The sequence below is a fragment of the Plodia interpunctella genome, chromosome 6 (genome assembly GCF_027563975.2).
Source record: "Plodia interpunctella isolate USDA-ARS_2022_Savannah chromosome 6, ilPloInte3.2, whole genome shotgun sequence".
Classification (NCBI taxonomy): Eukaryota; Metazoa; Arthropoda; class Insecta; order Lepidoptera; family Pyralidae; genus Plodia; species Plodia interpunctella.
In genome coordinates, this window is record NC_071299.1 from 7,652,857 (window position 1) to 7,678,619 (window position 25,763).

The window sequence follows — 25,763 nt, forward strand, 5'->3', positions numbered from 1 at the left end:
TTGGATCCCATTCGGTGGATCAAACAGCAATGAGAGTTCAAACTCATCGAACAGAATTTTCCCCATAAGTCGTACGTAATAACGTCTCAGTTCAGAAATTTCGGGATATTTGAAGTATCAAATACAAAATTGTTTTACAACGTACTCCATCTATGCATATAGTCAAGTTGCCACTTTTTCTCCTATGTTTACAAAATATTATATTTGTACATACTTTTTGCATTAATGCTGCGAAATGTGATTAAGAGTTTATGCCAACGCAGTTGGGCAGTACGCGTATGTAGTTGCAACGTACCACGTTTATCGCACATAAAAAGTTATGTGAATGAACTTCGTTTGAAAAGGTAACAAAAACACTGATTCGACGTAATCCCAAACAAATATTGAAACTCTAGTCGTAGCAATTACCATACTTTTAAATGTATGGGATGTATTTTTAACGTTACGTAGTTTTGAATAAAAATGTGTTTGGGCTTCATATTTATTTTGATAACGATTGTTGTAGCTCATTTTTATGAGCTCATTTGAGCTATAAGCACGTATCTGGGATTCTTATGATGCATGATCCCTGTATAGGTATCTATTCTTATCTATATAGATAAGAATAGGTACCTATATAGGGAAGATTCAGTATTGTATTTTTCCTATTTGTAATTGTTTTGTATTTGTATTACATAATACAAATCAGTACATACAATACAATCAATACATAACAATAATGTATGTATGTATGTTGTTTTTCGTCTCCAGAATTTTAATATGCACAATGTTGTTATCTGATAGGAAACGCAAGCTTCCATAACCGCGTTCATTGGTTGCGGTATCCTCTTATCATAAAGCAGGCTGTAAACTAGTTTGCGTCTTCAAAGCCTACCTCCTATATACTTTGACCCTTTTACGATATTCAGCAGATTTCTGTGTAATATCAAGCTGCTACGCCATAAGCACCGGTTGTTTTGTTTTCCTTTACTAGAAAAAAACATGTATGACGTGAAATTTTAAATATATTTTATATGTATGCTTAATATAATGTATGAACAATAATTGTTTTGTAAGAAGTGGTATTTAAAATCTGTCATTTCCCTGTAATTGTCAGTGCGATACATTCTTGAACAAATAATGGGGAATTAATTAATTTTACAATTTCCTTTACTGCAACGCAGCAATCACATAATCATTATTGCGTATCTATTATATGCATGTAAGTACACGTTCATTTGTTTATGTGTATAGTATTTCTTTTTGTAATATTATTGGACCTTGAGTTTTTAAAGTTTGAGTAAGTAACTAGTTGTTAAGATGTAACAGAATTATTAATAATATCTACTGCCTGCCTAGCTCATCATACAGTTAACATCACATAAAACTAATCCAATTCAATGCGGATTCGTTTCTATTACTGCACATAGTGTTCCAGGTTTTTGTGCGGTTAGCTGTACAATGACGCTGAATATTTCATGTATGATCATACATAATGTTGTTAAAGAATCGAAATGGTACAACTAGTTGAATTTCGTACCTACTACAACTTTTTGTAGGTACACATTTACATAAATATGTAGAGAATTGTTTTTCTGATGTGATATACAAGGTTTCTTACGGCAAATACAATTTAACAGTTTTAAATTTACCTTTTAATCCTCAAAATAAATTAAACAAGCGTTCGTGTCAAATCCGAGATAGGATGTATAGTTTATTTAAAGATCTTTATTGAATAATGATTTTATAAAAATAAGTGAGCATATATATAAATGTTATTCCTGCTATAAACATCAAAATATGCTTCCCTAACCTTAGAAACGGGACAGAGCGCTAATGTCTTGTGTCTTTTTTGTTCCTCAGCCTACAAGGACTTGTCGGTATTGAATGATTCTGTATCATACAGCGGCGTTAACCCCTATTATGGTTTTCTTTGGGATATTACTTTTTCTCGCTCTTCCGCGTGTATTAGTACTCCTGCTATCTCATCATATATAGGTACACGACGCTCGTTGTCCAACTAATTATTTCAATAGCAGCAATGCTAAATCTTCCCAAATTTCTGTAAACGATCAGTCACTTCCAACATCGACTCAACGACCTCAATCTTGAACTTGTGACGTCACGTATTTTGTAAATTTTCAACCCAATCACAATGTCATTGCCATAGTGTGTTAAAAAGTATCAAGTATAGTGACAGTATTCGCAATTGAACTACAAATAAAATGTAGTAAATGAAATGGAATAACATTTTAAATGCTCCTAAAATAATTTGCTTTTTAATTTTTACTTCGATAATATCCTACATAAGCATATATTTTTCATATTGTACATCTTGAACAAATGTTGTAGGTGTTGAAAATAAAATTCATTTATTTTACTTTCCGAAATTAGAAGCCACAAAGATAATCGACGGTATCTATTTTATTAATTACTCGTGGAGGTACAAATAATATTACTTAAACTAAATTAACTCGTGTAAGTACTCGTATAATATTCATTTGAAATAAAATTTTAATAATAATAATTCAGGTCGGTTCATTGCTCCATAAACGAATTCTCGGTAATATCTCTAAAGCAATAAAATATTTTAATCTCCGTCAAAGTTGAAGTTAAAAAAGTCATTTTCTTTTAATGGCCGCCTCTTGGCTTTTCCTTATCATTATGACGTAGTATTCTTGTGTTTCTAGACAATTACTATAGCGTGTTGGGTTTTAATTGTGATATAACTAAGTAGAGGGTTGGACGACTGGTTGAGTCTGTAGTTAATAATATATTATGGCAGATAAACAACAAGCATACTATTCATTTGTAATTCACCACATTAGTGTAGTACAGCTCTAATAATACAAATGCGAAAGTCATGCTTTCACAGTATGGCCGGTTATTAAAATTTGGTGTAAATATGATCTGAAGTCAATATAGACGCCGTGGGCTAATACTTACTGAATGAACTATTCATATCTAGCCGTACCATTCAAATGTCCAGGCAGTAGTTCAATCGCTTTGGATCACTACAATAAAATAACTGGTATCCTACTCGCGAACCAAATTTTATTTTCGCGAATTTTCCTTAACTGACTAAATAACATCCCACACTCACACACATTAACAGACATCCAAACCTTCGCATTTATAAATAGTAGTAGGATACAACGTATTTGTAGGAAGGTTAATGTTGCACAAAAAGGTGTCTTGCGAAGCGCCACCTCACCAGCTTGCTGGATGACGTCTAGACAATGGAACATTTATTTATCGATAGAAAACAAGTGGCGACGTGACTTCTTTTTAAACTGTCCTATTTATTTACAAACAATAATAGGAACATGGACTCGTTATGACAGAGTTATAATTAAAACAAACTAAAGCCGTTATGGGCAGCTTTTTAGGCAAATTGAAATGGTATTTCCTTTCTATTTTTATCCTTAAAAGTAAATTATGAAGATATTAGTAGCTTCATTCGTTTAATACACGTTTTAATACACGAAACGTTTGAAAACTGACTTGGATACACTTTAATACAGTATTTCCCACGGTTTCTTATGTAAAATGGCTATCACAATTGTTACGTGTTGCTTTATCTTTGGTTCCCACCATTAATCCCAACATTGGTCTTTGATCCCACAACGATTATTTTTGTATTTCCGTGTAGACAGTATGATAGAATGACTTATTTTGGAAATGTTAAAAGGCAACAGGTCGAAATATCCTTTGAAACAGTGTCTTTCTTTATGGAAATGTTATTGTTTATATAAATTAAAAAATTAAAACGAATTTATTTAACTAATTTACATAATCCCTTGGTTCCAAAACTAATTTAGATTTGTAGCAGTCCAGACAAAGAATATCGCATTTGATTGTGTGTAATAACCAACAAAATTGTAATTTAATTTATTAAAGTGATATATTTTCGAGATTTACGCATTAGGTACGTTCTAAGCGCAGCATTTATTCCCTTCCTAAATATTTCCCGAAAAATTGCGCAAAAAACTTCTGGCACAATGGTAAAATTCGGTTTACAACTGTTGCTAATTGGACAGCACTATGTAAACATCGTAGATCGTACCCGGACCGGCAATAAAATAAAACAAGGCATCTCTTGGCCGGTTGACGTCAGCTCACCATGGGCTCGCCACTTCCATGGCCCGGATTATTACAACGCCCATGATATAGAACCAACTGAAAGTGATTCACTACATAATAGAAAACAAAGTCGCTTCCTGCTGTCTGTGCCTATAATATGTATGCTTAGATCTTTAAAACTATGCAATAGATTTTGATGTGGATTTTCTAAATAGATAGATAATTCCTGAGGAATATACATATACCTACACTAAATTATACGCTTAGTAATAACTGCAATATAGCACTTTATGTATTACTTAAAGGTTGACTGTCAAGTCCGCCTATTGTACTTTTATAAATTGTATTTTTGTGCAGTACTGCCTTAATAAATATGTAGGTATAATAAAAACGTCTGATAGAATATAATAAAAGATTGGACCACGAGAAATCGTTTTTACGCATAATTCACCCGAGTGGACCAAGGGCTGACCAAATATTTTCCGCAGAACACTAATGTAACATTCAAAATGTGTCGACTTCTTAGTTGTCACTATAAAGTATGCGTGGTATATTTAATGAGGAAATAAGTTTTTTAATTGGGTTTTGGACAGACAGATATTAACGAATAGACCGCAACAAATTACTTCCTACCATAGAAATAATTGCTTTTTGTAAAATCACAACCACGTCAAAGGAATTGATGTCTTAAAATAAGAATATGCGTTCCAGTACAAGATTATCCTGGTTTTCCATATACCTACAAGTGAATCCATTACAATGACGACGCTAATTAAATTAAATCACACTATGTGTTTGCACAATGATATAGGTAGAATGATATCTTATGTGTATATTATGCCTAACTACGAGTATCTGAAGGATTGTCACGTCGTATTGTTATTATATATTTATCTAACTCAATAAGTGCTCCTGTATTTTTTATAAAACAGTTATAACTCTAAATTATTCCATAAGAAATTATTTTTTATTATTTTAATAAGAAATTAATTCACATAAACTTTTCAATATCATATTTAAAAGATGCTGCTGAGAAGAAACGCCAGAAACTAATCAATTATCATCATTTATTCGATTATGTCAGAATTATTCGGATAGGTACCTAGAAACACACACGCGGGCATAAACTAGTTAACATAGCGAAAACTTATGTTATTCCTATCACGAGAGACCCGTGATGTAGTACGCCAAAACGCCTAAACCTAATTCACATTTGACACTCTTTATTAGATAATACTATCGCGTGCTCACTGCGCCATTATCAGATTAATTAACAAGAAATCAATGATCTTATCATGTGTATGTTATGTGGTTTATGTTATCTATACAACAGATATAGTTAATATTGAAAGCTAGGTACATACTCGTTAACATTTTGTCGTAAAATTAGACCATGGGCCAGCCAATCTATGCCGTCCACTTATATGAAAGATTTTATGGATGTAGCTTTTTATTAACAATATTCTATCAAAAAGTAATAACGTAATTAGTTATCTGAAATTCTCATTTCATGAAATAGGTATGACTACATGTAGGTATGTATTTGTTATGTAAATTATATTATATTATTACCTTATTTGGTGGTTTAGTAAAGCACGATCGGAACATATTTATTTTTAATCAAAGTATTCAGTAATCCAAGTAAGTATTTCAGGATATACGTATAAGTTTTTAGATAGCAAAGGATTGTTTTTCACGAGAATGTCAAAGCGCCTGATGGCATATCATAGCAAATAGTATCAGCGGGGCGTGCGTGCCGGGTGGCTGTCAGGCGCGCGCACGCAAAGGTCGCGATCTCAGTGATCGCCAGGGTTGCTGTTCATAAGCAATTCGCTGAATGCTTATTTGAATATTACACTAAGTAACACTCTAACTCTAATTCAAAATGAACACTGAATTCAAGGATATAATATACCTACTTACTATAAGAACGTTGTTCTAACGCGGAAAGATTTACTATTTCGATAATGTACTGAGTTAGATATTTGACATTGCGTGGTAATTGTTCATAAATAAGATCCATTTTTTTCTCTCCTTCCGATAATCATTGCAAAACAAAGCCAGCAATGTACGGATTCGTTTGAATGTGGTTTACCTAAATCCAACGAATTCTTGGCCGTTATACCTAATATCTGGCATTACAAAGATGTTCGATTGGTCTATATCTATAGATCAATTAGAACTATTCGATTTTGCTAAGTTGAATCGGGTGCTGCACTGACAACCCTGCCAATGGAACGACATGAGCAGCTTGCCCTACCCTGTTATGGCTCTTACCAAGCCAGGGTTCCGAACAAGCGAACAATGTTAAGGTCAATGGCGCCAGCAACACCACCCTCCCTCACTCATAACTCAAAAATAAGGTCATTAAAACAAGGGGCGAGCTTAGAGGCTACCTATTAAAAGATTATAACTTAGTTCAATATTACTAACTTAACCTGCTAGAATGTGAAAACCGCTGAAATTACCCACTTATTTCTTTTTTTATAGTGATACTATTCGCTCTCGTTGGAATATGGGAATAAAAAGTACTTACCATAATACCTATCAAGATTATTGTCCTAATGGTAAAATAATTTCGGAAATCAGTTTCAGAGTAGATCCGTAGATTTTCCCATACACAAACTTGCAAACACTTCCACTTTATATTATCACCTAGATCATTTATTTACTCTCGTATCGAATATTCAATACTTAAATAACCTAATTGTTATACTGTTATGAATAAGTTGTCTTAAAATTTTATTTGTTATTAATAGGTTTCACAAGCAAAATTCAAGATGATGATGACGAGATGTCAATCTCGATATTTAGAACCACATTACCTTTGGTTAGGTAGTAAATATGTACAATGTAAATATTTATTTATATTTCTCAGGTATTGATGTTATGTCAATAATATTGAAATTAGTACATAGTTTCCATGGTATTTCGTGGTCCAAACAATATGGAGCCGAATAATAATACATGATTTTTGTTGACGGAGTTGTTTGCATCCTCCCATCAGCTGGAAAAGAGCTGTTGGTATCCCAACGGCTGCACACACATTTTCCAAACATTGCTTAAAACACTCTCGATTAAATTCGCTATTTAATAAAAAAAAACTAAATCAAAATTAGTTCAGCCGTTTTGCTGCTACGATGCCACGGATATACAAACAGATACACGGATACGCTAAACTTATAACTCCCCTCCACTCCCCTCCGTCTGTTGTCGGAGGTTAAAAACATCACTGTTAGACTAGAATCAATATTTGGTCGACATAATACCGGGCTTATTGAACGAATATATAAATAGGTTGTGGTTGGATCTTGAGGTGATATCAGACATTTTTATTTAGTAACTACCTGCACTCCGCGGTGTTACCAGCTTAATTATTATAAAAACACATATGTTTTTAGGTACAGTAGTGCCATCACCCATCAACATTATAAAGCACTATTGACTATAAGATTATGACCAATTCTACAAGAATCGCGTACCTACTTTCGCAATAAAAAACTATCCTATGTGTAAATTCAAATTTCATACAAATTTAAGATGTAACCAACATACAAACTTTCGAATTTCTAATATTAGTGGGATTTACAAGACTAATTAACTAATTGAAAGCTTGTAAAATTAATAGAATTATATGTTTCATTTGGACGTCCGGTCCGATGTAACTCCAGGAAATTCTTCCAAAACAATTCCCTGTCGGCTTTTCTTTTTATCTATGCCTTTTGTTCCCATGTGAACCGGCCCTTGTAGTATTTCTATAGATAGGTTAATACCGTCGGGGTTCTTTCCATGTTTTACCACGGATTCATAATTCCGTTCTAAATTATTATTCATATGAACAATTATATTTTCTGGACACACCAGTCTCTCTTTCATCACAGCGTTTTCTTCTTACTTTTTTCATCTTTATTAAGTATACCTCATTGATGACATCAAGCCAGCACTTTTTCAGTTTGCCCCTCTGCCTCTTGAAACTGATCGTTCAGCTTCAAAATACACCAATTTTTCATAATTACTGTCAGCAATATTTATTTACACCACAGATTTGTAATGTTCTGTCTGATAATCTGTGATTAACACCAATATTGAGTACACTCGTATTACGTATCAGTAAGCGGATCTCTTATTTTTTTATGGTGCCAGATTTTATTCAATATAGCAAAATAAATAAACGAAGCAATTATTAATGTTTGTTTTGGTAGGAACTAAATGAAAAACACACGTCCCTGTGTTTGTTCGGTAAAAACGAGATATAATCTTTATATGGCGATTGCGGTTTTTGACGGGGATGTTACTATAATGACATACGCCATTTTATGTTAACTGACAATTTCATTCGATAACTCGAATTTAGGATTTTCAATATGAAAGGATACACTTTTAGATAATTAGAAATTGATTGTAGTCAAAAGGAATTCTTCTAGCTTTTTTCTTAATTAAATATCCGTTTTAGTGCGCCCTTTTCTTTGAAGAGAATTTTATTGTATTGGATTTTTAACGTAAGGACTTTGTGTATAGTTTTGAAATTTATTCTTTCGAAAATAAATGTTAATAAAAATTGAATTTACAAAATTGTTAGGGATATTTATCATAGAGAGGTTTTATTGAATACATACCTAATAATTAAATTAAGTTTTTTTTATCAGACAGAAGCGATTGTAAATCCTAGCAAAATCATTGCATTGAAATGCTCAGACGTTTGTGTTTGACTTCAAAATAAACTAAATACTGTGTCAAAAGAAACAAGAAGATAGATTAAAATCTGTTCAGCGGTTTGGCTGCTACAATGCCACGGACAGACACATAGACGCACTGGCACGTTAAACTTATAACTCCCCTCCGACTGTCGTCGCGGGTTAAAAAGGAGGTCGCATCGGTGCAAATTTTCAGTTTCCATTTAAAAGCGACAGAAAGTGTCACCTAATTCTGTACCGGAATTAACTTTTAGGTCGACATTACGTGAAATATGGGCAGCCTTGTGCGCAGGGCCGCGACAGGTATTAGGCGTGCGGCCAACATATGGGACAATCATTTGGGACGTACCACCCACTGCAATATCACAATTTTCCCCACAAATACGAGTATGTTCCTGCTTGAGTCATGCTTTGTTTTCGTTTTCGCAGATGTAAGAATATGCGAAGTATCAGAAATAGCCAAATTGTTGTAGAATTTATTATCAGAATTCGATCGATAACTAAAATTGTTTATGTTTAGGCTTTATAAACCAATAGCATTGTTTTCAGAAGAGACAAAACACGATTTAATTTACTAAAATAATCATTCAATACTAATAGATAAATTAAACAAAATATGGCGACGAAAAAGATAATATAAATAATTAATTTATAGATACATAGCCTATAATGTTTTATATAAATACATAACATATTAAATAATGACGTAGGTAATTTAAAAACCGTTTGCAAAATACGGTGCAAATAAAACGGACATATAACTGGCATGCCGGTAGCTGGCATGTGCACCGTGCCATGACTTTGACATACCAGTTACTTAGCAACTGCCATGCAAGTATACAAGCTATGTGTGTATCTACGTCATAAAACACAGCATTTTTAGTTTGCGTCAGATGCGAACATCTTAAAGGCATAAAGAGCCCTTTTTAGGAAATAACGTCTTCCGACAAGCTTTGACATTCTCCGTCGCCAGCTCATGACAGTGGGTCAAGGTTGGAAAGTAACGAGTGAAAATGATAGCTAACATGTTCAACCTTTTTTAATAGACAAATGAGTCGAACTCCAAACTGAACTAATGCATGCAGAAAGGATACGTATAATGAAATAAACTACACTACACGTACACATTGAGATTAATTTCGAATTGTAGGGAAATGCTTCTTAGTCAATTACCAAAATTAGGTGCTGTTGTTGCAGTGACATCTTGTATTTTAGTTATTAGGCGCAAAATTTATACTTAGGTATAAGTACAAATATATTTTTTTACATTACTCTAAGTAACGTACATATCCTTAAGATATAGTGACGTGGTTGAAGTATTTAATTGGAGCGAAAAGTTCCTTAGTGGCGTTGTGCTTTTGTTGTGTGCGCGTTGTGCAAATATCAAATTGTTGTCTATCTAATCATGGGAATTCAACGAAACATATTCTTAGCAGTTTTGTAAGAGAAAACTGTCAAGGGTGAAAAGCATTAAACAAAATCTTCTTACGTTTAACACCGTCACTAAGCGGATGTCGCGCGGGGCTTCTGGAACATAGCCGAGTCTGCCCGATGTCAATGCGAACCTCAATAAAGCTTACGTCACACAGATTAGGATTAACCATTATAAACTAATACAAAAATACTGAAAATAAAATTCCAATATTTTGTCTAGACGAATAATTAATAAAAACAGTATAAAATTGAAAGTATTGCAAGTTTTAGTAATGTACATCTTTTAGCTGAAAAAAATGGAAAACAAATTACTTTGACTCAACATCAACATGATGTTCATCGAGTGAAGTTATAATAACGCTTTATTTCTTAAATTCTTGCTAACGAAGTTATTGTATAAGAAACGAAAGCCAGAACTTACACCATACGGTTTTACAAGAGTATTTTAGGGAGTGCCATAAAGATTTTTTGAGGGTATTCGGATGAGAAAATTCTTCAACATCAAGTCGATATTTAACAACACATTCCAAAATCAAAATTTCCGGACAGTTAGGCATTAAACCATTCTTTTGCAGGTCCAATCTGAACTTGAACCTACAATCAAGTAGGCAGATAAAAGTGGAGTTAAGTGACTGATGAGTAGTGTTTAAATTATGGGCTTTTGGGATAGAAACTGATTGTGATGAGCGGCCGCCACCAGCTGCGCGTACCCGAGTTGCGGGTGAGTGGTGCGCCTGCGCAAGACGAACAGGATGACCCTCCGGCTGCGCTGCCACCCTTCGCCTTGACCCTAGCTTCAATCCCCAGGCGGAGACATTCCTGGATATGTGGGTAAGTCGGCTGTTCGATTTATATAATTTTAGTGTCATCGTCTCAAGAGCTGCAAGAAGAAAATAAGTCCAATATGACCGACCATAATGCCATAATGACAACTTATGGTGGGGAACGAGGGGTGGAGAAGGTTTTAACATTTTAAATTTAAAAAAACCTTATTAAATAAATAGGGACAAATCACACACCATGAGTTAGCACAAAGTAATTTGAAGACTTTGTGTTATGGGGTAGAAATATTTATATCATATCGTTTAAAGTAAAACATAATACCTTCGTCAGGAATCACACTATCTATTGGTGAAAACCGCATAAAAATTTGCCCAGTAGTTTTTGAATTTATTGCAAACAGAAAGACAGACGCGGAAGTGGACTTTGTTTTATAATATACTTGCTATGTGTTATTACAGTTTATATTCTACCCGTGTATGAAATTTTATAACAATTGGTCCTAGTAGATTTTACATAAAAGAGTAACAATCATACATCCTCACAAACTTTTACATTTATAATATTAGTAGGATAAGGATTAAAAATCTATTTGTTTAAATGGATAATCATGAAAAACAAAAAAAAAATATTCGTGGTTCTCACAATTGTCCTACCTCAGTGTGTGGTCTTAAGACAACAGTAGTGTACACTTTGAATATTCATAAGATGCATGTAGCGCATTGACTATGTGGACATTTCCACAACAAAAGCATCGCATAACTACTAATCTCATAAATGAATTAGAGTGACAGCAGATGTGTAACTTCATATACCTCTCATGTTCATGAGCCAATGGACACTTTCAAAATCGGATGTTACTCTGAGTGCAAAATGTCATAAAACATTTTATACTCTTCGTGTACCTAGTGTTCTATTTTTAAATAAATAACTGCCATTTCAAGTGCAGCAAATATTTATAGGTACATTATTATTAAAGGGCGTACATAATATTTTGTACAACGCTATCACAGGTTTTTCTTTAACAAAAAAAAATCTGTGGTACTAGACATACTATTATTTATTTGGCTATGTGCAATGTCGTTACCAATGCCATGCACCTGTTTTTTGTTACTATTTATTTTATCTACGTAATGTTTATGCGTTTGAATGACAGTTTTGCATCTATCCTATCGTTGGTTTGTGTCCCCACTAACCTCGTTTATTATTATAAGATCACAGTCTTCGGCTGTTTTTGTTTAGTTTCCATCTGTCTTTCTCTTGAAATGATCTGCCCTACATTATGAAAACACAAACGGTTTTGTACCTGCCACTTTCAGTCCGATATTGTATTTAGGACTAGGATTCTGAAGTTGCTATAGACTGCGCTAAGTTCATTTTAACGTATTAGGTTATAACCTGTAATGTTAGATGTATGATAATAATAAATAAATAAAAAACTTAGTTTCAAATAAATTAATGATGTTCGACTGTTCTGCTGAATACTTTTATAAAATGACTAACGAACTTTGCTTATAGCTATAGGGTTGATTCTCTAAGAACGTAAAATAATTGGAGCTAAAGAAATTAATACAAACACAAAACTATATCTAAATCGATCCAACGTTATAAAAAATCAATTTTAAAAATCCCACTTAGGTTATTATTGTGTAAATATCACTTTATCAGAATTTTATTTTCTAATTTACCAAAAAAGGTTTTTATTTTTCCCCCCTTCATAGATATTTCATTGTCACATTCGTTACCGCACACTGTGAACTATAGTAGACCATTTATCACAGTTTGGAAATCTTGTAATATATACTATTTACAAGCTCGTAAAGAATATATGTAATTTGAAAATACTGGGTTACACTCGATATCAAAATTTACTGCTCGTCAAAGTTTTACTAAACTAAATATTTTAGTAAGAATGGAGTTTAGAAAAGAGGTGTATTTCTGGAGGAATTTTGTCTCGTAGAAGGAGATAAAATTTAAAGCGTCTCACTTTCAAAATGACGTGTTTTCATCAAAACTTGCTCTCACTTTCTCGCCTTTAGGGGTGGATTTTCCAGGATAAAGATAGGTTATTACGGTTAAAAAAGTAACAGTAATTATTTTTTCATCAATCGTACATGAGAAATAGACAAATTGTGTAGACATTGTATTATAAGATCGAAATTAACACAGAACATTATGTGAAAAAATGATGGTTACTTACTCCACCTACCTTATCGCATAAACATAAGGATATTATCCTTTCCTAAGCCTTTATTATATCTCCTACTTACATTGGAGTCCAGATCCCATTTGCTTTATATATTTGTTATATATCTTCGATAGACTTTTAATATGAATATATGAAGCCGTCTAAATCAAAAGGAACCTTATGACGCCCGGCAATAACGCCATTATTGCTGTTGTTTTGTATTCGATCAACAACAAAAAAGAACTAAGTGCCAGCTGCAATCAGTCCCTTTTGATTTGGACGGCCACATATATGTACTATGTAAGTCCGACGTTGTACATGTATCTTTCTTGGATTCATTTTAATTCATGTACTTTTTTCCATTCAATGAAGTTATTACAAGCAACAAACTTCTGTCCTTCATATCTATAATAGCGGCCGCTCGCGACTATCTCCGCGTTTATTCCAAGATAAAATATATTACTGGGAAGGTCTTATATATATTTGTATTAAATTTCAAACTACAGGAAAGTAACATCCTGAATCGTGATTTTGTTTATGCTGTAGATTACATAATTATAGATTACATAATATACATAATAGAATCCTCGCGTGTTCCCACTTAACTCTAATGCACAGGATCCGCCTGAAAATCTAATCTTCCAAAACTACTAAATATTTTTTTACCAGAGCTACTTTTGGGGCACAACGATATATAAATGTCTATTTTATCTATTTTCATGACAAACATAACTGAACAAATAAGCAAAGAAAGGCAGATCAAATAAAGCCTTTTAGCAGGAAATAGTCCTATTCGGAAAATCGGAAATAGCCATTTGGTACCAATTAATGCCGTCGTGTCCCCGTGACTGGACGAATCGGTACTTAGAATTTTTGTATGATAATGTCGGGATAAAGTAAATAGAACATTTATTCCTTAGATTATGATGATACAAAGATGTTAAAAGAGTAAGTAAGTTATAGCATATTCGGCCTATTAGGCATAGAAATCCTAACATCCAACTAATATTATAAATGCGAAAGTATGTTTGATTGTTACCTCATCACGCTTTGTTTGCTATCTTCAAATTGTGCATGCATGTAGTTTGAAATAGGTACGGAGAAGGACGTAGGTACCATTCATCCTGGAAAGAAAATGTTCGACAAAACCACGGGGGAAAAGATAAATGTTATATTAAATAAAGTTAAAACATAAGATTTCAGTAGATTTATATTATGTATCACCTCTTTATGTAAGGTTTATATTATACCCACACAAATCGCATTCTTTATGTAAGGTTTATATTATAGTTTGAGAAAATCTGGACAAAATCTTATAATCTTATAATTTTTGTTTCAACTAGCGCTTTTTCCCTATAACTATAAAGTTTAAAGTTTGTTTCGTTCGTTTGTTATTCACATAATTGTTCGAAAGATAATTGTTGTTATAATATATTTTAATTGGCATGAAATAGGTACTACTAACAAACAATAATTAGGAGTTTGGCTTTATACAACAAAAACTTCCTCTCTTATCTGATGTAACCTGATGTTACATATATTCTATTATAATAATTTTGAAGATTCGACTGTAATGTCTAAAGGAGCTTATTAAACGAATAAAAAATAATAATTTAATACCAACGTAATTAACTTTAACTTAACGAGAGTTAGGAATAGCCTTTTTAAATGCTTCATTTTATCGTTTAACTCCGGCAATAAGCCCGCGTCTCAAAGGAAAGGGTTTTCTGAAGGTACTTGCCTTATGCAAATCATGTTTTATTATAATTTTGGCTAGGGAAAAACATGGTCCAAATTCCACAACTTTTCTATCTTCCTAAGAATCTATATAACTCATAGAATTAATATATTTTTAGCTAGCAATTCTTTGCATGGCTGCAAAGGGACAAGGGCATTTAGCCGGAGGGAAGACACAAAGACATGAAAATTTATAAGAAATAAGGTTTACCTTTACTTAGATTTGTCAGAAACCAACTCTTATGAATATTGAAATAGTATTTTCGTAACAATTTCAACATTTTTATTCTCACGAAGAATGATAATGAGGATGTTCGACTGATCTCCATCAAGGCGACAACTTCAATGATTTTGAACTTGCTGGTAAACGTTCTCATATATTGAAGACAAATCGGAAACGAAAAATGAAACTCTAGGGCGGTTGGTTTAGCTTTACTGAATTATCGTGACCTTTTGTGCTCATAAATTACTTTAAATTATATTCATTTTGTTATCGTGTTTACTTCCACCCCTACAGAATAATAATTACACCATGTCAGAAAATCGGAGCCTTTAATATTATAATTTTGACTTCGCATTCGTAAATTCCTTCAATAATATTTTTCCTGGCATTTAAATGCAATATAAATTATTTGTAGCTACTGCGAACCATTGTATATAATTTATTGGTTAATCGTCATCACAATGTATGGTTCGGCACTTATATATACTTCTAATTCTTGTAAAATAAGTTTCATATATATAAAGCAATCAACTCTTGCTAATTTTAAATCAAATAATGTTAAAAAAGTATGTGTGTTTCATGTCGTCCGTTTGTCTCTTCAAATTTATATAGTTATTGCATTGTCGTTACCAGTTATATACTCAGTCAGTTGTGATCATATCTTAGCTTTCCAAGGACACGATAGAACTGTATCGTTTGTACTGAAATATCGTGAACTGAATTGACGCAATTCGACAAACAATGTAGTTCTAATCTTCAATCTAGTTTCATGTAAGTACATTGTCCGAGTTGTGGTAAAGTACAACCGTGTTAAACACATTTTGATACATTCTAACACGGAATTTAGAAAATGGATTGAATTTAAAATTGAATGAATTTAGAAGATTTTAAAATGTATACGTTTTGAATCTATGTAAAACAATTTAATTTGAATGCGTCATATAGTTTTTTCATTAAAAACAATTTAGGGATATTTAGGGATTATTGTATCTATTGTAATTTTGTTATAAACATCACACTGTAAAGTAAAATATTACAATAAATCGCCTCAAAAGAACGAATTGCAATAATTAATCTTCATTTCAAAATGCGTAATGTGGTAATACATTTGTAACATTTTATATTCATAATGATCCATTCATAATTATCAATAATTTATTTAATTGAAATGCTATGGAACCTTACACGATCCATCAAATAATCTGATGAACTCGCTTTTTCAATAAAGCATAACAAAACAGTTAATTGAGTGAATGCTGTATCGATGGCAAGTGTAACCTTGGTGGCAATATATTTTTTTATTATTTCGTTTCTGACCATGTTGTTTACAGAAGAGACCTTTTATAATAAGGAATTCTATTGTTTCTTCAATTTTTATACGAATAATATAATGTCTATTTTCTCCTGTTGCATTTAACTCTTGTAAACTTTTCCAACGTAATATTTACTCTGTGGATTACGAATTCTACAAATAACCTACTAGCTTTTTCATCGTGTAATTTCACGCCCTATTATAGCCATATGAGGGTTTTTTTTTTTAAATAGCCTATGTTTGAACGGAAGTCTTTAACTATATGCATACCAAATTTCATCAAAATCGGTCTAGTGGTTTAGCCGTGAAAGCAGAACAGACAGACATTTTATAATATTAATATTAATTAGTATGGATGGATTCGGAGACCTATACCTAGACCTATACCTAGACCTATTTTAAATATAAATTATTACAATACATCGTACTAATATTTGAGCATGTAACAGTAATACAACTCAATTCACTTAGCCGGGGCCAGGCTCATACTATAACCTGTTTTACGACTTCGCACCTTCCCTCGTAATGCAATAAAGTTTAGTAAGTATTGTATTGTGTTTCGGCTAAGTTGCTATCACAAAATAGTGTAAAACCAGAACGAAAAACATTTTGTTTTTAAATTGAAAGAACATTTTTTTATTTATTTCTCGGAAATACTCCAACGCTAAATAACAATAATAAATTTTAAAAAATGTTTGTTATGAATGATTTTAATTAAAGGTTTTGTTCATTCTAATAAATTGAATTAGTTTTGTCGTTGAATTAGTTTCGATATCGGAACTGTGTACACAACCAATTAATATTATCCATTTACCCAAATGATTTCGCAAGCGTTGTATGGAAAACAAGAGAAGATTGAATTTTTACGATAATATTCAAAAATGTTATCGCCAATTGGCCTTTTTTATTTCGAAGTAAAGATGAAAAGATTTTTTTGCTAAAATAGAATACGCTCTCTTGCAAATGAACGGCATCTAGGTATGGAAGCGTAACGATTTTTATTAAATTAATAACATTTTGTAAGGGAAATCGGCACGCGCGTATACAAGAGAAATGAAAAAGAAAAACACCAAACAACCGGTATAAGTATACTGGTGAGTAAAAAATATGTTACGTAAATCTATATTTATTTTTAATCATCTTCCAAAAAAGGTTATTATATGTTCGGGTATATATATTATTAAACTGCGTAATCAATCAACAATAACTGTCTGTGAATTCATTACTAAAACATGATCTTCTGTTCTTATTTCTAATTTCCATAACAAAGTCAAACTCAAAGCACATTCAGAAATTAGTTCTTCAAAGAATTTTTTTTCATTGCGTCATTATTACATATTTTTTCTTATTTTAAATCCTAATGAATATTATAAATGCGAAAGTAAGTTTGTTTGTTTGTTGACGCTCTAACTACTCAACCGATCTTCTTCAAAATTTGTATACATGTAGTTTGAAGCATGGGGAAGGTATTACATAGGGTACCTACATTTCGTCTCGGAAAAATAACAGTTCCTGTGGGAAAATTACACGGCCAAAAGTTAGTTATATAGTAATTCTCAATAGGCTACAGACTAATGACTATTTCGTTTTTATTTGCCCTTTCCGTGGAAGTGTTTGTTTAATCACAGAGACTTTCTATTTTAATACTCCTTTCTTAAAAGAGCTCTGTAATCGCACAAAGCTATCCAGTTTCTAAATAATTACGAGGGATCTCGAACAGGTTCAAAGATGTGTCGTAATCGTAAATGAACCGAATATCTATCTTGTTTTATTAATAATTTAACAAATAAAAATGCGAATGTGTATTTATTTATCCTTTTTGTGTGGAGATGAGATATTTGGGTGGAGAGGGACATAAACATTTTTGTAACAGCTAGTTATTTGTTATATTCGTAGTAGTCGTTACGTTACTCACATGTCTTCAACTGTAAATTTGTCGATTCGTGAAAAATGGTTCTTGCCAAATGAATCATACTGTCTTTCTGTCAATCACTTTCCATTCGTTCGCTAGATTTTTGAATACAAGCTGATAAAGGAGCAGAGCAGTTGGCGTTCTACTGCTCTGTATAACTATTTGGATTATGGTCTAAACCAGGTGTACGATAGTTTAGACCTAACAAGCAAACTGGGGATTCTTTTGGTTCCATTGCTTTTATTTAAATTTTAATTTACATCTCCTTTCCAATCACAGATATATAAAAACACTTCCAATACATTATTTTCTTTTCTCATGACGTGTAAAACCATTGTTTATGGCATAGACACGACGTCGTCACACATAAATAAACACAAGAGGACATCATTATGGACATTATTATTTGAGCTACAAGGAGTGGTCTTGACAAGTCTTCGAGTTGAGGTTTAGGACAGTGCGACATATTTGAAACGCTGCCACAAGCTATTTCTGTCCCGGTCGCACGCAAACACATACAGATGCGTTATTATTATATCTTGCAATATTAATATCCTATGGCCGATATCGCACGTGATTCATGTGGAATAATATTAATTGTGGACTTAAAATAAAAATAAATTAGCATTTTGTGTTTTGGTTTCAGAATCGCAGTTGAATAATATATTATTTATATTTCGGACTTATTTTTGTCGAACAGTGGTCAAAACTTTTCTGCGTTACCGATTAGGAGAATCAAAAACGATTTGTGTGGGTATAAGGAAAATTATTCGTAATAAAAATCTTTTATCTATAACCGAAAAAAAATTCGGATTAGAATTAAATTATTGGAGTATTTTTACAACAAACACATGTAATCATTCTATTTACTGCTGGAAAATACATACATTATGTGGTAATTTAGACTTCAATAGATACCAATTTTAAATTAGGTAGACAAAAATACAATTATTTTAAAAATTATTTGGCCCTGTATTTGCTTCTACTTTTAATTCTTCAATATCATTATTTTTAATGTATCACAATTATCCCCAAAAAGCGATATGTTTAGAAATTCATAATAACAAAATAAAATTAGCTTTAAAGTAGTTGTACGATTCTATTCTAAGAACATACAAGCGTATTTTGGTACATTTTTTTTTCATTCGTATGATTCCTAATGGTATAGTGTAACATTATATTTTACAGCACTCCTGAGACTATACACACATCTTTCGTTTATTGCACTTTACTTATATAAGAGCTATTACGAACTTAAGTAATTACTTAAGAGTTCTTATTTTGAGGGTTCCTTTATTACTTTCCCTTGTGTTGCTCTTTCAGGGCTACTAGCATATCAGTAAATCAAAGATACGAGATTAATTAGAACATAGTTAACCAGTTAGTTGGGTATATGAGTAAACCTTACAAATTGTCACCAGTATTTCGAAAATTATATGAAATTGGTGGATGAGTTTCAAATTAAATTGTCACATTAACCCGTCGATCGCGGAGAATCGAGACACAATAAATAAAAACATTTGTTTGACCGGCGCATTTGCACCGGTTCGTGAGGTGTTTTAAACCCTTCTTGAGTGAGTCCGACTTGCCCTTGACCAGTTTTATCTTTGGTCTTTCAATGTATTTATTTAAATTCTTTTAAATCTCCTTTCCAATACACCGGTTCGTGAGGTAGACGTTAAAGTCAAATAAATATTACTACCTGAATAATTATAATTAGTTACTAGTAAATTCTTATTCGCGAACAATATTACCCCATATAAGTATTTTTAATTAAACATTTTGCTTTTATAATAGCAGTCCGCAAAACATTAAGCCTTTCAAAATCAATGCAAATTCACTGCTATTGCCGTTTCTTAGTACTTGTTGACTGTACATTGTACATTCATTAATTGTCATTAGGCAAAATGAAATCAAGGTAATATTGGAAACTGTCAGCGTTTTGTCTTGCTGATGAGTGATGAGCGGAGAACAGTAGACAGTGACATATCTCGATAATATTTCTTGAACCAAATATCCAAAGAGACGTGTCATCAGCGTTCTCGAGTTGACGGCCGCCGCGCCAGCCTCACGCGCAGTCGGAAAAACACTCCGCGCGCTATAAACGTCATTCCCAATTAGAAAGTACTACTTATAACCATATTTACCGGACCTTTTACCCGATACTAAACGACTTACACTTTGCGTCCTGTGAGTTTCGAATTAGTGACTAATTTATCGAGTTACACGAAACAAATTGTTGTGTTTGTGCGATGCGCACTCTTGAATTAGTGACGTGAATGTGTCAGTGTTTTTATTAAAAGTATATGCAACAAGCCTGAAGTATTTGTGAGTTGTACCAAATATCGTTAAATAATTTTAAGAAAGTTTATTTCTTGCTCACATGAAAGTGTTTAATTAACGGAGATTGCGATTTAGATGTCTTATGCCTTTATAAAAACAAGTACATACGCGTATCAGTTACATCTTTTGGCAGATATAAAACTGAATGACGTAACACTCTTAATTAGTTTTTCATGACTGTTATCATTAGGAAATTTATTGGTTGGTTACGACTACAAACTATTCGTTTCTTTCCAAGAGTGAAACATGAAACAAAACTCTTTAAGATATTTACTTGGTTCAAATAGTTTATAAGGTTTTTTGACGTGTCTGAATAATCTTCACATCTATCTGTGGCGTCATAGCTAATAAATGTATGTACCGACGACCGTACGAAGTGAAGACGCAAAAGTAGGAAAGCGGCCCCTGGGCTCCTACGCTCATCGGCTGTGGAAGAAACTGGGAAAACGATAAGAGAGAGACGTTGTACCGATTTTGATTAGGCCGCCACCCCAGTCAGAGCCACCATGTTTAAATAGCGAGGGTTTTAAAAATTTTTAGTCACAACGGCTTAGATAATTTAGTAGTTCGTATTTTGTTGTTAATTTACTGAAGTTAGAGTAAATAAAACTAGTGCTAACAGTTTCCCCAGCTTATCTGTGGCTATCAATCTATCGCCTTTCGTTCTCAATTGCTCACTTTGAAAAATTGCGATTCTTATCACTCTTTGTAATTAAGACATTCGATATTTTTGCCAAATTTAATTTACTTTATAGCTTTCAGTGGTAACATATGTTTATTATTAGTGTAATAGTATTCGTACTTTGTGGTTGTGTATGCATTAGTAGAGTTATAATATGAACTTCATATTATTATCTTTTGTATTAGATTAATATTTCATGTTTACGAAATGTCAATATTTGTATTCAAACACACCAAAAATTTAAATAATTATCACGAACTTATCTGAATGTGAATAAAAAATAAAATAACATTCATACCCATACAAATTCAAGGCACAATCGAGTTGTTATCGCTTACAAAAGCTCTATGAGTATCAACATAAATTCCGAAAGCTATACAATCAAAACAGAACTTTCGCAACATTTTCACTTCACCAACTTCTTTTTAACGAGGAAATAATATTCTCGAACCAACTCCGAATTTCTCCCCACATTTTTCTTGTTAACAAACATTTTTTGAAAGTTAAGTTTGTATAGGGTATTCATTCAGTTCCAATGCCTAACTAGAAAGTTTGGACAAGCATTTGGGTATGTTGAAATTCAATCGCGCCTAGAAAACTGAACAGATTTAAGTATGGTATAGGTAGGTACTGTAATATACGGATTTAAACAAAGCAATAAGCCACTAAATATTAGTGTCTGACTAAAATTCTATGCAATCGCGATTTTTGTCCGAATGGAAACAGAATCTTCAGCTCTTTATTATAATATTTTTACCAAAGAAATACTTACTCATTTTTTCATTGTAAGCTTATCCTCATTTCTGTAAATAAGGATACCTTTGATGGAAGAGTTGAAACGTGCTGAAATTGTAACCTTAATAAGATTTTCAGGCTGAAGCGTGCCAAAAGCAAATATTTGGTTGGACACTAGGAAAAAATGCAACATGTTTCATGAACTAAACTAATTTCCCCAACTGTTATTATCAATAAAAAACGTATTGTTAGGCCAAAGATCAATAAAAATAAATAGTAAAATACACATTCCGTTACGACATTTAGTGATAACTCGTATATTTTCACAATCGTCGTCGTTTAGTAAAGCCCGGTAAATTGAAAAATCCCTTTTCATGAGCCATGCGACTTCGTATCATTGACCGCGTTTCATCTATTTTTACAGTTCTCTGTCATCTATTGCTTTCTTGTCATTGACGAGGTTCATAACGGAGCAATTCTAGCTTTCATTCAGCTTGTTTAATTAAAGATTTTGTTTTTATTTTTTTACTCTATAGCCGAAAAAACCTATAAGAGTGTAATTATAAAATTATGATTTTCATTTCGATCTATCTTTTATTATTAGTCTGTTATTTTGACATTCTATTCATCCATAACTGTGCCGGTATCTGAATCCCACAATGAATGGACACATCGTTAGAAAAGATTCATACAAAACCATAGATCAACAAAAAGATAAAAAAATGAGGATGGATTTAAAATACACTACGATAATTATTCAACTTCGAGATCGACAAGATAGAGCTTTTTTTACTACGAAATCTTCTTTATTTTTAAACCACTTTGTGCTTGCTTGATGCCGTCGAAAACAATATTTCAACGAGAAACGATCATGTTGTTTGCTTGCCCGATATTGCGATGAAAATTTAAAATTCTGAGAAGATTTCCACTTTAATATTTTTTGACGCTTTAGTATAACAATAGGTGATGTTGTTATATCATCAACACACAGTTTCGGTCAAGTTTGCCACTTTTACGACACAATTAATGAAGGCAGAAATTTTATTTCAAATCTCTTATCATAACGATTTCAATCTGGTCAATTTGATTTTATTCTTGCCTACTCTTCTTATTGTTTCTTACCAAATCCCATTTTACATAGGGTAGGCAACATGTCACACTCACCAATGCTTTTCAATTTATTTTTGAAAATTATAATGACATGAAAATAATAATTGGCACGTAATGTTTTTTCCTTCCACATTTGTATATTACATTATGCCTACTAAACAGGAGCTTATATCTCAGTAATAGCTAAGGATTTAAAGTAAGCTTTAGTGAAGTCTCACCTCACATCAGTATTAAGTTATTTTAGTATCCAGGTAAGTCTTAATGCTAACCTCTACCGGTTTATACAAACTATTTCACTTCGAAGACAACGTAATACGATTTGGGAATACGTGTCTAACCCCGAGCCCTTGTTGAATAAAACAATGTTTTCAATGCAATCTTTACTGAATATTGTACGGTACAGACCTGTCCAAGTTTCTTCTCAAAAATCTATAATAACATCACACACGTAACACTACACAAAGAAAACAGTGAAAGATGGCAAGTACCAATAATAAAATACCAAAAATCATATCAAAAATGTAAATAGAAAATAACCAAAAATTAAAACAAGCATTGTACATGCTTGTTTTCTTTTTCTTTTTTGTTATTTTCTACCAGGGAAAGCTATAAAAATACTTTCGCATATCTCTCCAAATATTAATTTTATAAAGGCATAATGATTGTAAATTCTTTTAATTAGCAAAGTTCAAAAATAGAATAGAACGTAAACAAAAATGTAACGAAACAGTGGCGACATCTATAGAGCAATAGCTGTATTGATTGGACTTCGACACGAACCTCGAGGATGCTTCCTATCGCCGAGACTGATGAGGGCGCCACCTCTGTGGCGGCAAGTGCGAGTCGTCACCGGAGAACCCGCGACCGCGTCGTGACGGCTGAAATGCGTGCTGTGCGCCGTCGACGTGGGTGGACCGTTGTTGGCTCTGAAACTAGGTAAGGTTTCAGGACGGTAAACGGTTTAGTTTGCTCTTTGTTTCACAGATGTCAGCCCTGGAGTGATGATAGAATCTTCTAAGAGCTTTGTGTATAGGCTCCACGAATATCAGACACCACATTAGTAAATTGAATGAATACATAAGTTACCGCTTATGAATGGAAAAAACTTAAACTCTTCAGGAGATATTTTGTATTCATGATATAAGCTACGAAATTGTGTTTGTTTTGTTATTAACTACGTTTCATCATTCCCACAAAAGCTAAGATTTGAAAATAACAATGATATGAAAAATTTCTGGAATCGAGGAATATCGAATCCACGCCTATGCCTTACCATCTACATATCATAGCATAAGCCCGAGCCACGCACATTACTCACATAGTTAGCTACATAAATAAAAGAAAAAGAAACTGTATGCAGTTAAACTAAGATTTTTTTCTTTTATTTATGAAGCTAACTATTTAAGGGCTTATGCTATGATATGTAGATAAGCTACGACAGGTGCTACAAAGGGGCGCTACGTAGGTGCGCTACGAATATGTGCTACGAATTTGATGGAAAGAATATGTGAGGAAGATGTGCAGTGCAACTCGGGCTGTGTAACAATAGCTGTCGTTATATAATCGGTACATTTAATTTTTACCAAAATCGATTATCAGTATATACATTGTTTTAATCGTTAGTGATCTATCGATAGTATGTCGATAGATAGATTGTCGATAGCTAAAGTATAATAATAATAATATGTATTTATTTTTCGCCACAAAAGTATAAATTAACATTGAATTTACAGAGTCGTAACACAGATGTGTTGTGGAGAACTGATGCCCGTAGGCTTTCGATATAATCGACATTTGAAAACGTAGTATAAAATACTGTTTGGTTTATCGTCTTTCATACCAAAACATATAGCGTAGTAAAAATCTTTTCCGCCATTACTATTTTACGTAAATCAATATATATCAGCGGATTCAAAACGTATCCATAGCAACGTAGCACAGCTTATATCTAGGAAATGCAGCCTCAGGCTTTTCATTAGTACGTCTCTTAACTAAAAATAAATAAAACGTTTATCCTATCAACTTTGCAAAAAATATTCGTTGCGCACCGGAAAAATATTACACAGGTAAAAGAAGAAATGTTTTCATTATATTTTTCAATGAAAACGTTGGATTTTATTCTGAGAGCGCTGTGGACCCTCTAATTGGCTATTAGCTGCCGCCCAAAGGCCATACTATCGTGAATCAGTCCTCGCGCCAATTTAAATGGCACGTAACCACCGGATTTGCTTGCTTTCTATGACATTTTGAAAACAGAAAACTGCATAAATATGTTCCGCCTTAGAATATCGCCTCGGACAACATCAACATCAATGGTGAGTCAACATCAATCGAAGTGGTCCACTTCGAATCTCACCGTTGATGTCGTCCGAGGCGATTAAGGATTGCGTAATCTAGGCAGCTGCCAGGCAACACTAGTATTCCTAAAGGTTGATGGCAGGTTGGAGGCAGGCATGTTTTCAAAATAACAACCGAATCTTAAAAGTTATTTTTTGCGCTGACTCCGGGGTTCGCGGCGTCACAGCCTCGAACGAAACAAAAAACATGCTGG

The 25,763-nt window shown here is 33.0% G+C and overlaps 1 protein-coding gene across 6 annotated transcripts in view; it reads left to right on the plus strand.

The window, feature by feature from the left end:
- The window catches only part of dnc (dunce), a 334,918-nt gene that overhangs the window by 150,104 nt on the left and 159,051 nt on the right, over positions 1–25,763 (plus strand). The window contains exons 1-2 of one of the 6 annotated variants that reach the window (XM_053746310.2): positions 20,422–20,670; positions 23,866–24,148. The exons of 3 other annotated variants lie outside the window; for them this stretch is intronic. In XM_053746310.2, coding sequence (XP_053602285.1) covers positions 24,000–24,148 — 149 coding nt within the window. In that variant the 5' untranslated portion in view covers positions 20,422–20,670; positions 23,866–23,999. Of the gene's footprint in view, positions 1–10,765; positions 11,022–20,421; positions 20,671–23,865; positions 24,149–25,763 lie in introns of those variants that run through there. 2 more of the 6 variants (XM_053746312.2, XM_053746311.2) reach the window with 2 other exon arrangements.